This window comes from Nyctibius grandis, chromosome 2 (genome assembly GCF_013368605.1).
Source record: "Nyctibius grandis isolate bNycGra1 chromosome 2, bNycGra1.pri, whole genome shotgun sequence".
In the NCBI taxonomy this organism is placed as follows: Eukaryota; Metazoa; Chordata; class Aves; order Nyctibiiformes; family Nyctibiidae; genus Nyctibius; species Nyctibius grandis.
In genome coordinates, this window is record NC_090659.1 from 50,203,830 (window position 1) to 50,217,757 (window position 13,928).

The following is a 13,928-nucleotide window of genomic DNA, read 5'->3' on the forward strand; positions in this document are numbered from 1 at the left end:
TTTATAACATGGCAGCAATTTTATTTCGTTCTTTATTTTTATTCTGCTTGCATTTTAGTGACTGCTTGCAAACTGATCGTATAATTATGGAATCAGAGAAAATAATGGAGGGGACCTATTAGAATGGCTTGCCTCTTTTACCAATGTAGACTTATTCCACAAATCAGTGTTTTCAGCCACCTGTGATTTGCGATTCCCATAAAATTTTCAGCAGAGATACAGACCCTGCAGTTTATTGTGAATTCAAGCGGACTGACAATAAATTTGATTTTCTTACCAGCTTTTCAAAACAGTGCTCTGTAATATATTTTCAGGTGCTATGTCCATCCTTAGGTAAATAAATGAGGGTTTGACATACCTTACAGATTTTTCTCAGTACTTTATTAGTGTCCAGTCGATCACCATAAAAATGCTGCTCTCCCTCCTTGGCTTTTTCTTTCCACAAATGCACATAGCTGTCTGCCTCTCACTGCTCCTCTCACTTCTTTCTATGTAAAAATTAGACTACTGCTCTAAACTAGTAATCTCAAATCCCTCTTCTATATTGTCCTTACCTGAAATAGGTGTGTAAAATAAATGGGATGAACTGCTCTAGAAAGGTGCCTATCTCTCTCCATCTGCTACAGGGGGGCCCTACAGGACTAACTTCCACCAACTGCTTAACTCTTAGAAATGTAAAACTGCATGAGAGGAATCTTTCACCATCTATACAAACACTCTGCCTTAGTATGTGCACATGATTTTATCTCTCTAGACCCCTAATTAGTTTTGTTACTTTTTAAAAAACTTCTCACCATTGTGTTGAGCAGCACCATGCTGGAAGAGCAGACCTTTTAATGCTTGGCAGACTGTTTGCCTTCCTGTTGCAGATCAGTTTGGTCTTCATGGAAGAGATGCTCAGTACAGCTACACTGGCTTCCATGAAGCTACATTAACTCATGGCAGTGGTGCCAGGCCCCCCTGTTAGCTGTTCCCCCAGTCATATGAAGGAAATATTGCAACAGAATAATAATGCATCAAGCTTTAATTTTGCTATCATTTGCAGTGATGTAATCTGTGAGATATCTTTCACAAATTTTCGAGCTTCTTCACACTGACAAGGCAAATTTGACAAAAAGGAAAATAAAATTGAACCATGGTATGCTTGGAACTGTAAGATATGTGCTCTTTTTTTCTTTGTGTAGGAATTACAACTGTGCTGACTATGACAACAATCAACACTCATCTGCGAGAGACTTTGCCCAAAATTCCATATGTTAAAGCCATTGACATGTATCTTATGGGCTGCTTTGTATTTGTCTTCTTGGCCTTACTTGAATACGCCTTTGTCAACTACATTTTCTTCGGAAAAGGCCCTCAACGACAGAAGAAACTTGCAGAAAAAACAGCAAAGGCAAACAACGATCGCTCAAAGTTTGAAGGCAGCCGGGTAGGATTCTTTAATCTATATATAGTCTCTCTTCTCTTTTATTACAAAAACTAACTGTATGAAATAAACAAAAAAAAAGCTTGCATATAAACATCAGCAACCACATCTTATTTTTGTGGGCAAACTTTGGCATTTTTATATTCAAGAACCTACATAGAATAATATATTTAAGCATACAGAAATCAAAGTGAGTATGATCTATATGACAAATAAGTGTAAGAAGAAGAAAACTATAGGAGTGCAGCTAGCTTGAAAATAAAGGCTCAGATCTCTAAAGGCATTTCTTTGTCTAAATCAAATATAATATAACTGTGATTTTGTTTAAGTACTATGTAAGGGAATCCAGGATCTGAGCATATTTTTTCTCAGTTCAGTTGGAGCAGATGCATTTATAGTGGGAGAGAACAGACAAAGGATTAGTTCTGCCATGCTAATTAATTGGCCAGCATAGCTGAACCTCTGTATGTGGGATCGTCATCTGCTGCTGTTTAAGACCAGCAGAAAATTATGATCCCTAGAGAAACTTTCAGATTGATTTCTGAAGCACAGCATTGGCATGGTCTGTGCTAATTACACTCCAGCCTATTTCCTTGCCTGGAGTATTACTTCATCCAATTAATATCCTTTTTTTTTTTCCCTTTGGAAGAAAAATTCAAGGTATTCAACACTATATGATGTTATCAAGCCATATCAGTTCAAATAGAACATCTTTTTTTTTGGCTAAAATGCTCCCAGTGCGGCTTTTTCATTCAGTTTTGTTGAGTAAGACTTTTTTCTATCATCTATAAATTGAAGAGTTCACAGTGACAAAACTACTACCTGTTTATTAAATACCAGTATCATAAAAGTAATTTCAAGCTCTGTTTTTGATCCTAATGATTGTGTCTGCTATAGTAAATGTAATGCAGAACTGCACCTAATTATCAACATTCGTATCTGTGGAATAATTTTTGAACCAATAAACTCATTTTTGTCCACTGTATTATGAAACCAAATTCTCATCACAGTTGGCAGCACTGCTTAGTACTAAGCTAGCAGCAAGAATTAATTCCCTTTCCTGGAAAAATAAATAGTTATAATAATAAAAAAAAAAGCAGATGGGGAAAAAAAAAAAGAGTATCACAACCGAAAGTAACGGAGAAGATTTTTGCTGCAAGCAGGTAATGCAGATGTATGCACTAAGGTTCGGTTCTTCTAATGGAAACCATCTAGTAAATCTCATCCATTTAAATGGTTTACATAATTCAGTACCAGTCTTGTTAATGGGCCCAATAGCACCCAATGTCTGACTGTCCTATCTTGAGATCAATTGGTCTATTTGTCAAAAGAAGCATAAATACCTTAACTAATGAAAATGGGGGGTTTTCGTACCCAGATCATGCCATTTTTATATCCCAGATATGATCATACCATGTATCAACCTTTTTTTTCCTCACTTTTGACTTACAACCTTTTCTTTTCTTTCCGGACCATCCTAAGCAAGTATCATGGACTGTTTTGACTTTTCTGATGGTTTAATATCAACCATGCATCAATGAAATTAGGATACAAATTCAGCATGCCAGAGCTGACAGAAGAGTGTGTTACTTTGTCCTTTGGAGTCCCAGCTGTGAAAGGGAACTCTGTATGCTTTGTAGAAATGCACAGGCTCATACTGATTGTGAATATTTGCTGTTCAAATGACATAGGATGAATAATGAAGTATGGTCCCATTCTGTGTAGAAAACATTTTGTCTCCAGGCCTCAGCTGGTGAAGTCAACAGAGCTTCATTGGAGTTACTGGATTCAGTGCCTTCAGAGAAGCAGTGCCAGCATATAACAAGAAAAGCAGAAACATTAGGTAGAGCTGATCAGAAATCTTCCTTTGAAACAAAGCATAGACAGAAAATGCAGATTCAGTGGATGCAGAATGTCAAATCCGAATTTCTCATTTGAGAAACACTAGCAAATGCAAAGCAGAGGGAATTGCTCAGAGCAGGTAAGAGGTTCCGTTGCTTTTAGGATGAACAGCTCAGGAAAAATGGATCTAGCAGATCTACTTTGGACAAAGTTTACCAGGGCTTCCAGACACCACAGCCCTGAAGGGGGAAAATGGATTCCATGGTTCTGGATAGTGCCCACGGTGTACCATGCTGTACAGATATCCATGGATGTAGTGGGACAGGTGGTCATGCCAGAGTTTTTAACATACTTGCCATGGAAGACAGTATCTGAAAGCTCTGCAGCCTTGGCTTTGACCTCTTCAGGGGCCGTAAAGAGGCATTAACTTCCAAGGTCTCCTTTGGTGGCTCTTGAAGATCATTCAATATGATGGAAATAATGGCTGCTTGGCAGTTGCTTGCTTCTTGCTTTAGAGTTGGGCCTCAGGGGCTAGATGTCCTGGGAGAGGCTCACAAACTGGAGGGCATACTGCACAGTAAGGGAGGCTCAGAGCCGTAGATGAATATTTTGCGTGAGTTCAATGAAATTATTGGTTTTGTGATTTCAGTGAGGCTTCAGGCTTGCATGGAGTGTATTTCCATTCGGAAAGGGAAGGTTTCTAATCCTGGGAAATATTTCAAATCTCACGTGATTTGAGCAACATTTTTAAAGAAAGGGAGAATGCCTAAAACCAGGCAGTCCCCTTTTCAGCTATTGCCACTATTTGATGACTGTGAAAATGTATGCTATACTGGAAAGAAGACTGAAAAGGGTTCAAATATAAAACTGGAAGAAGGCATTATTTTTAGTTTGTCTCTGAGACTACCATTTTGGGTTGATTTGTGTTGCTGTTTTGTTTTAGTAATTGAATTTGCTTGTATACAGACCATGTGCATGAGCTCCCTGTCATTGATTTAGAATGCTAGCTCAGGGCACTAGAAAAAAACAAAACAAAACAAAAAACCAAAACAACCCAAATATAAATAAATAAACATTAGTCCATTTATTGTCCACATCAGATGCTGTTAACTTGTGGGTGTAGTGACAGAACAGCTCTGTGCTGTATCAGGTCCAGCCTGAGTCAGGAGGGGCTGCGGAGCTGTGGAAATCACTTGTTTGTGTTGGGAGGCAGCACTAGCAGAGCAGAGGCAACACAACATAGTGCCCGGTGTTCAGGCCCTGAGTTTGAGCGTTGCTCTTACGGTACCTGAGACTGGGAGTGCTGCTGAGGCAGTGTCTCTCTCTCTCAGGCAAAGGGAACAAAAGAAGGATGAGGGAAAATGCCACGTCATTTTCACTCAGGAGCGTTTTAGCCCATGGAAACCAGTAGAACCAGCATGGACACTGGTATTGTAGTTCATTTTTTACACGTCCGAGGACTGAAGTCTGGAGTGCAAGCTAGCAGGCTTGGTTATAAACAGCCCTCTTATAGTAGCAAAAGGGCTTTTTGTGCTTTCCTAGTCTCATTTGATTGTAGAGCAGGAGAATCCTAATAACAAAAATGTTCTAGGCCCCAAAATCCACAGATGTGGATATGTTTGTGTTTTACTAGATAATTGTTTTGCAAAGGAGCCACTGTTCATGCTCAGTGACTCTGTTTCCTAATGCATGCATTTGCATTGTCCTGTGTCGGAGATTATGCGTTTGAAAAGCCAAAACTGGCACAGCCATCTCCATGTTGATGCTGCTGCTATGGATGTGCCTCTCCAGCGCCAAGGTTTTAGGCCCTTCTCTCTGAGTTATTCCTGATACACTAACACTGAGGCTTGCTGTGTTGAGGAGGGCTCCACCAGCTGCTGCTGCTGAGCTGCCTGTTGGCTTCACTGCTCCCATCATGGCTTTCTCTCCAGCTCTGCCTGTGTGTTAAAGCCAATGAGCCCAATAGCTCCAGGCGCAAGGGAAAGAAGAGCCCGTGCAGCATGGGAAACTGCACAGCCAGTGTCCTCATGTTGCAGAGGTGACAAAGAAAAGCAGTGGGGAGAGGAAAACTCTGCCCAGTATTCTCCCATGTAGCACTGCTGAAGGTGACATGATGACTGAGGCACGTCGGACTAAACTGAGTCTCTGGAAATGGTTTCAGAAGATTCAGAACTGGTGATGAGATGAAACCTGAGTGAGCCTTTACGAGTGACTCATCTGTGGATCAGCAGCTGACTACAAAGAAAATGTCACACTTAGCTGTCTCTTCTTTTGACTGCCTTTGCATCACATTTTATTTCAGATAATGCACTGTAAGTAGTGTTCCTCACTGAACTTTTCCAGCCTATCCCAATAAACCATAATTACTGGAGACAAACAGGATGCTGCTTTGTTGTGTATAACCAATTTTCTTATACATACCAGTTTTGGATTGAAAACTCTCTCTTTTGAAAACCTTGATACACTGCTTCATATAGGAGGACAAGTTATAGGATGAAGAAAGAACTGAATCTTGATTTTTCATAAAATATTTCTTCTGCCTATGGTATCGGTGCCTAAATTAAAGTCCTCTTGTTTGTGGAAGAACTGTCAGAAAAGAATAAGTGGCCTGTAAAAAATGTTTCCCCTTGAAAATTGATCACCATTGTTCGGATCAGTTCTGTTTCTCCTGTTCACATTGGCAGATTCAGGCTTCATTTGTAGCTCTTGGTGCACTTCTAGTTTTGCTACATAAATTGTTTCTTTTAAATAAGGCTCAGAGACAGCCTAATTTGCAACTAAATTGACATGAGAGAGCTCTAAGGCAATCCTGGTCTCACCTGTTGTTCACTCTTGTGATAGAGGCTACTGGCATAATCAGCTGGTGAACATGTGTTTTGGACATTGCTCCTTCTGGGCCAATCCACAGAGGTTATGATTTGTTACAGTCCCCCGCTAAAAATATTGCTTCTTAGTTCAAGCTGTGGCAATTTACGTTTTCAGTTTGGTGGGACCAAAAGTTCAGCCCCAGGGTATCAATCAGGAGGGTAACTATCACACAAGCTCATTCAAGCTTCAACCCGCTGTGGCTGTCAGACATGTGGGAAGAACTTACTTTGAACAAAAATAATGCATAACCCTTTATAAAAAGGCCCTTCTCGTCAGGCAGTCCCTGCATTTTTTTTTAGCTCTGGAGATTCCTGGCTGAAACCCCCGCTGTTAGCCAAGGCAGCAGCTTCCCACCAGGCATTGCTGAGAATAGAGGCTCAGGCCCCTTACATCTACTTAGCGCTTTTAAAGAATTGTTAATTGTAGCAACCCTTCTCACAAGTGGGATTTTATTCTGAGAATGAATATCTTGGCTGCTGTGGCAGAATTATCACTCAGTTTAAATTGGGAAATATGAGAATAGCAAAGCTGGCAGCATTCTCCTGTGCATGTTCATCTTCCCTGGATACTTTTTTTGGTGCTGTTTTGAACAGTGGGATATTTCTGAAACATAAGTGTGATGAGTAGGTGCCAAGTTTTGAAAAATATCTGTCAAGGGTGATGAGCACAGTTCTTGTGGGAAGAGATCTCATCCTGTAGCGCTTACAATAGCAACATTCAGTGTGCACTGGGAGACTCACACATGTACTAATTTTCCTCTGCAGCCATTTTGCACAAATATGAATGGTGCAAATCCAGAGACAGTATGAAGGATTGTACGTGCAATCCGTAGTACATTCTTAAGTTGTAAGAATCCAGACAATGTGGAATACAGGGCAAAGGAGGACCATACATTTGTTTCCTTTTCTTCTTCTGTTCAAATACATCAAGGTTAATTGTCAAACTCCATTCTTACTTGGACAGTGATATTAATATGAAAGTTCCTAATTATTTTTCTTTTTCATACTTTTCTTGTTTTTCAAGATCTTTCCATCTTCCGGGTTCTGCTTGTTACCCTGGGCTCATCTACTAGGCTGATACAATTATATCTTTCATTTTTTTGTGCTTATTAATTAATATAAACAAATGAAAACAGTAGTGAAAAAAGTATCAACTTTTAGACTCAGGGAGAACACTCAATATTATCATTTTTGTTTTGCTTGCAGTTTTAAATTATTTTTAAAATATCCAAGGCATAATGTGGTCAATGAATTTTGCTTTAAGCCCAGATAATACTTAGGGCCTGATCACATACTGTTTTACATGTTGGAAAGCCATTTATACATAAGTAAAGAAGATGAAAACTGTTACCAGGTAGTTTACCTCTTGCAAAACCATGAACACTTGCACCAGGGCAGATCAGGTGAGAACCAGGTAGCTGGAATCTAGATTACAATTTCTACCAAAAATAATTTCCATTTTATTATAATTTTAAGGGGATATCTATTTTCTGGGATAATGTACTTGAATAGTAATTTTGATGTAAAATAATGCAAGACTAACGACAAAGACAGTTTTTCATGCTGTTATTTAAACGTGCTATTTGCATTTATATTGCTTCATATGATGGAAAGTGTTTATATGATATTTAAAAATTTGGGAGTGATGAACTCCTAAACATACCTATGGGGTTTGAGCAAAATGCTTCCTCTCTTTCTTTTTGTATAGTAGAGTGAAAGACTTCTGAAGAAAAAGATTTCTTTGTAAAGTACTCCTTAAAATTTATGGAATATTAAACAGAGAACTAAATGGACCTGAAATAATTCAGACATTACCTAATAGTAAATCAAGCCTTTTGGTAGTTTCCCAAGCCCAGTAAAGTATTCTCAAACTGGCATTAAAGTTGAAGTTTTCCAAGAATCTTGATTGAAGAAAGGTATTCAATAGCAACTCTTGTCTTTAATTTCTATAAAAATAGAATACTTAACATCTAAATGAGCTGGTATCTTGTTTAGAATTAAGAAGTAGATTCAGGTCTTTCCAGGTGTAAAAGGGCATTGAACATATAATCCAAGTTGAACCCATTGGTGATGTGGTGTTCCTCCAAGGGCAAGGACCAAAGGTTCTTTGTGAGCCTTATCTTAATTCTTAACTTTCTGGCTTTGGTTAGGTAAGTTATGGTTATTTTTGTGTAATGACAGTAGGCTGCCAGAGTCTTTGGATTTTTTGTTTGTACTGTAATATGTATAGCTTAGAAATGGTGAACCTTCAAAAGTGAATCTGGTTTTCTGTGTATAAAACATCTCACAGCATTTCATGTTTCTCAGCCTCCAGATGGAGTTATGTGAGATTCAGTCACTTCACCCTGGTGCAGGAGCTGTAGTTGTTCAGAGGTGGGAGGGATTGGGTTTGATTAAAATTGATTCTGAAAGAAGAGCATCAGTTTTGCTTATTTGGATCCATGCTGATTCAGCAGAGAATTAATTAATGATTTGGTACTTGGCTGTTTCCATCTGCTTTGATGAGCTCACTGGGAAACACTCCGTGGAAACAAGCAGCCCTGGCTTGTGTGAGGGAGGAGATGGGAGCACTGGCAGTGGAGACCACAGCAGGCAAAAGGGAATGAATGGCTTCAGGTGGAGCCACGGTGGGCAGAAAGGAGACTATAAGAAGCGTGCGGGGACAGGGCTGGCAGAAAAGGCAAAAAAGAGAAATATTTAGTTTAAAGAATCACAGAATCACAGAATCAGTCAGGTTGGAAGAGACCTCTGGGATCACTGAGTCCAAACATTGCCCTGACACCACCATGGCAACTAGACCATGGCACTAAGTGCCATGTCCAGTCTTTTCTTAAACACATCCAGAGATGGTGACTCCACCACCTCCCTGGGCAGCCCATTCCAATGTCTAATAACCCTTTCTGAAAAGAAATGCTTCCTAATGTCTGACCTGAACCTCCCCTGGTGAAGCTTGAGGCTTTGTCCTCTTGTCCTATTGCTAGTTGCCTGGGAGAAGAGGCCGGCTCCCACTCCACTACAACCTCCCTTCAGGTAGTTGTAGACTGCAATAAGGTCACCTCTGAGCCTCCTCTTCTCCAGGCTAAACAACCCCAGCTCCCTCAACCTTTCCTCGTAGGTCATACCCTCCAGACCCTTCACCAGCTTGGTCGCCCTCCTCTGGACTCGCTCCACCACCTCAGCATCTTTCTTGAAGTGCGGGGCCCACAACTGGACACAGTACTCAAGGTGCGGCCTCACCAGTGCCGAGTAGAGAGGGACGATCACTTCCCTAGACCGGCTGGCTACACTATTCCTAATAGAGGCCAGGATGCCATTGGCCTTCTTGGCCACCTGGGCACACTGCTGGCTCATGTTTAGCCGGCTGTCGATCAGCACCCCCAGGTCTCTTTTCTCCGGGCCGCTTTCTAACCACTCTTCCCCCAGCCTGTAGCGCTGCATGGGGTTGTTGTGGCCGAAGTGTAAGACCCAGCACTTGTTCTTGTTGAACCTTGTGCCATTGGTCTCGGCCCATCTATCTAACCTGTCCAGATCCCTCTGTTGGGCCTTCCTACCCTCCAGCACATTGATACTCCCACCCAGCTTGGTGTCATCTGTAAATGTACTGAGGGTGCACTCAATCCCTACATCTAGATCATCTATAAAGATATTGAACAGCACCGGCCCCAGAACTGAGCCCTGGGGAACACCGCTAGTGACCGGCCGCCAGTTGGACTTTGCCCCATTCACCACCACAAAGAAGAATGGTAAGGAGTGAGGGGGCCAAATCCACAATGTCGTCTCTCCGATTTATAACAAGGTTGGAGAGCAAAGCCTGGTGTTAACATTTTGGGGAGAATTTCCAGTGCACAAACAGTGCCATTTTTGAGCCAGGTGATAAAATTACATGCTAAGGCTCATAAGGAGTAAAACTATAAAGTTTTATCAGACATTGGCCTTGTTCGTCATATGTAGCCATGACTGTCTGTAATCCGTTCAGCTACTTTTCTTAATCTATATCTATACCTGGGGTGACTTTTTCCCTGCAGCCACCAAACAACACTCATGTTCACTCATGGAGGATTTTGCCTTACCTGTATATTCAGGCAAACATGAGTCGACTTGCATAGGATACCTTGCCATTATTGGTTTGCTTCTTTATTCATTGAGAGAGCTTGTGTACGTTTGTCAATGTCATTTAAATCATTGCTAAAATCATTCAGAAGTCATGCTTATATGCAAATACTTTTTAACATGTTGCATTCATTAAGTATTCATACTTCACAACATCACCTTAAGATTGTCACAAGGCATTAGTGTATATTGCTCTAACGTTGAGGGCTTAGGTGGTTTATCCAAGGTGGTTTATCCAAAACCTCTGAAAGAATCAATACAATTTGCAGGAATAGATCATGAGGGTATCTGTGGACCAGAAGCCTGATTTCAGTTTCTGCAGACCCCTTCTTCTCTCCATCTGCTTCTTCCTTGTATTTGACTTGCAAGTCTGTTGCTCTGTTAACAGAGATGCAGTTCAAAAGCATGTTTCCAAGTATGTTTCATTTGACATTTTGAGAAAATACATGCTGTCATGCAACTTCATGGGACATAATGGTATCTTCAGACAAAGCATTTACACAAACATTGCAACTTTCTTGACTGCCTTTCAGGTTTGATTTATAGATGCTGTGATGAGCAGTGAAAAGTGGCAGCAGCACTGGCAGATCAGAGGCAGAAGCCACGTTAGGGTAGCATATAAGGTTGGCAGATAAGGTGAAGGCGGCTATGCAGTGCAATGAAATAAGTGGAATAAAATTAATTCCTTGGGCAAGACAAGCCTGAATACATAAGTGTACCCTCCAGAGTACAAGCTTTCAGCTGACACCTCACTTACAAAAATCCAGGCTCAGTGTAGAAGGATAAAGTATCTATGGATGGGCTAATGTCTGTATGTATGTAGGTGGTAGACAGAATCAGGAGAGATCACGAAGCCCTGAGGGAAAGAGCAGCTGACATCTGTGGTGATGGAAGGAAAGGGAGTAGAGACCTGCAAGGGGAAGGCAGTGCTGTCAGGGTGGAGCGCAGCAAAATGGTGTCTGCTGGGACATTTTTTAGTAAGCTGAAGGACATTTCTCAAAACCTGGGAGGAGATGGGAAAGGAGATGACATGATGCCGTGGCAGCCTGGATGAGAGATTTAGGTTTAAGCTTCATAAGGAAAATGCAGATTGTGGAGATACTTTACACAATGCTGTTACAAATCCTGATCATAATTTGTACTCTTTGTGAAAAAAAAAAAAGAGAAAACTGAATAAGTTCTTTTCAGAGACCACCATAAGTAGTGACGGTATCCATGACTGTATTTTACAGCTTTATGTGTATTCCCTGGTTACAGCTACTGCTCAACAGCATGAACTCCTTTCTACAAACCTCGAGCATGTACTTTTGTACCCAATGGGTTTCTGCTATGGGGAAAATAAATTCTTCTTAATCACCACTGAGGCTTCTCCACCCCATTATTTTGGTTCACGTTGTTTATTTTTATTTATAGGCACTCATCAGCATAATGTGCTGTTGCCTACAACAGCAGGATTTGTTGGATACCTTAGGATTTTTTTTCTACTTGCTTATATGTCATTCATAGCATTTTATATTCTTTTTGCATTTTCAAGAAGCTTGGCAAAGCATTACTGATATACTATCATAATTGTTTTCATGAGAAGAGATAAGCTGTAGCATCAATAATGCTACATTTTTCAGAATTTTAACAAGATAGATCGAAAAAAGCTAAATGCATATGAACAGATACTTAGCTATGCATACTTTTAATGCATCACACAAAGCTTGCAAAGGACGTGATTTCAAAAGCCCATGACAATAGTGTGTTTTGTCAACCACTTTTAAACAGATGCTTGCAGGATGAGATGTTCAACTGCTGCACAGTTAACACAGCTAGATCATGTGGCAGGTTAGAAAAATGTATTAATTGCAGGATGAATTGTGGATGAATAAATTGTATGTGTAAAACTGGAAATTATGCTGTATGCCTTGATTCACTATCTATTTCTGACATGGGGAACTGCATTCACTTGAGCAGAGTCACACATGCGTTAACTGGCTGAAAATACGCAGCAAAGAGCATTTATTTTACCTTCAGCCATCATTTTCCTTTCCCAAAAACTGGCAGGAAAGTTGGAGCTGATCCCTGCATCAGCTGTGTTCTCTGCCCATCCTCCAGCATACAGGGCATGGGGTACAAGGGAATGTGGTGCCCCACCGCTGAAGCTACCAGATACTCACTGATACAACATCGTTTGAGACTCCTCGTCAGTGCCACTTGTGGGAACTGGAAGTTTTTCTGGATTGAAGGAGCCGTACCCAACTCTGTGCTGCTCCTCCTCTGTCACTACTGAGGAGGACTAGAGAGTCTGGCCCAGAATTTGTTAAAGACTCTAAATGATCAGAACCTTTCTCTTAATGACTGAAAAATGGCATCACATTGCTCACCTGTGCTCAACACTGTGCTCACTGCCTCTTGGATGTGGAGGTGGAAGGGAAGAGTGCCGCCTATTTCCTCAGTTCAGCAGCCTTCTTCCATGTCTTAAGCTCATTGCTCACTTACCCAGGTGGAAAAGCCCCGCAGTTAAGCATTGCCATGTTTGGAAAACTGTTCAAATGACTTTGGAAGGAAAAGTTTAAGAGAAAATTTGTAAATAAGCTCTGTGACTGCAAAATGCAAAGTGGTCAGCAGGTCAGAACTATTCTTGTGATTTTAGCAATCTTCACAGCCACTTTTTTCATCTGGTTTAAAATCCCAGACAGAAAAAAGTTAGTCCAGTTTAATTTAATTTCCTGCTGTAGCAGAGCGAGAATCCTTCCCTTACCCTCTCCTCCCATCACCAGTAATGCAGAGATTTCACTGAACTGCACCATCCTTTAGAACGCGGCTGATTTAGAGGGAGAGGAAAATGATTGATTTTGCCAAATATGGTTTTGTACTGGATGTTGGTAATATCATGATAATGCTGTTTCTAAAAGTATTTAAGTACTTGCCTAATTTTAAGCATCTGAGTATTGCCATTTTTTCTAAGATTATCACATGTTTAAAATGAATACATGCTTTCCTAAAATACTTATGGGTTTGGAGATTTAAATACACCCACATTCTGCTGATAGATGTCAAGTCTTTTGAAACAATTTGTATTTTTATTTTTGCCCCCTAGGTGGACACCCATGGAAACATTCTGCTAACATCACTTGAAATTCACAACGAGGTGGCAAGCAACGAGGTCATCACCAGTGTTACGGATGCCCGAAATTCAACGATATCCTTTGACAACTCAGGAATCCAGTACAGAAAACAGAGCTCACATCGTGAAAGCCTTGGAAGGCGTTTGTCAGAAAGAACAGGCTCGCACAGCAAGAGGGGCCATTTACGAAGAAGGTCTTCACAACTGAAAGTAAAAATCCCTGATCTAACAGATGTGAATGCCATCGACAGATGGTCAAGAATGGTGTTTCCATTCACATTTTCTCTTTTCAACTTAATTTACTGGCTATACTATGTTAACTGAGTGACTGAACTTTTTTAAAGGACTTCAGTTATAACAAGTGAAGTACTACTTGCCTGCAGAGTTTATATATATATTTATATATAAATATATATATATATGAACTTTTACTATGTAGACCATACTCATGTATGCGTGAATACATATAGCAAAGAATTGTGTGTACTTAAAAGCACACACTGCAAAGGAAAGTATATGTATACACACACACATGTACACATTCGTTCTGAGGTTATGGACAATTTAACAT

The 13,928-nt window shown here is 40.5% G+C and overlaps 1 protein-coding gene across 2 annotated transcripts in view; it reads left to right on the plus strand.

The window, feature by feature from the left end:
- Positions 1-13,681, plus strand: part of GABRB3 (gamma-aminobutyric acid type A receptor subunit beta3) — a 119,787-nt gene extending 106,106 nt beyond the window's left edge. Inside the window, exons 5-7 of one of the 2 annotated variants that reach the window (XM_068424466.1) lie at positions 1,185-1,429; positions 8,144-8,149; positions 13,331-13,681. In XM_068424466.1, the coding sequence (XP_068280567.1) occupies positions 1,185-1,429; positions 8,144-8,149; positions 13,331-13,681 (602 nt within the window). The remainder of the gene's footprint in view (positions 1-1,184; positions 1,430-8,143; positions 8,150-13,330) is intronic. The other variant, XM_068424458.1, reaches the window with a different exon arrangement.
- The last annotated feature ends 247 nt before the right edge of the window (positions 13,682-13,928 follow it).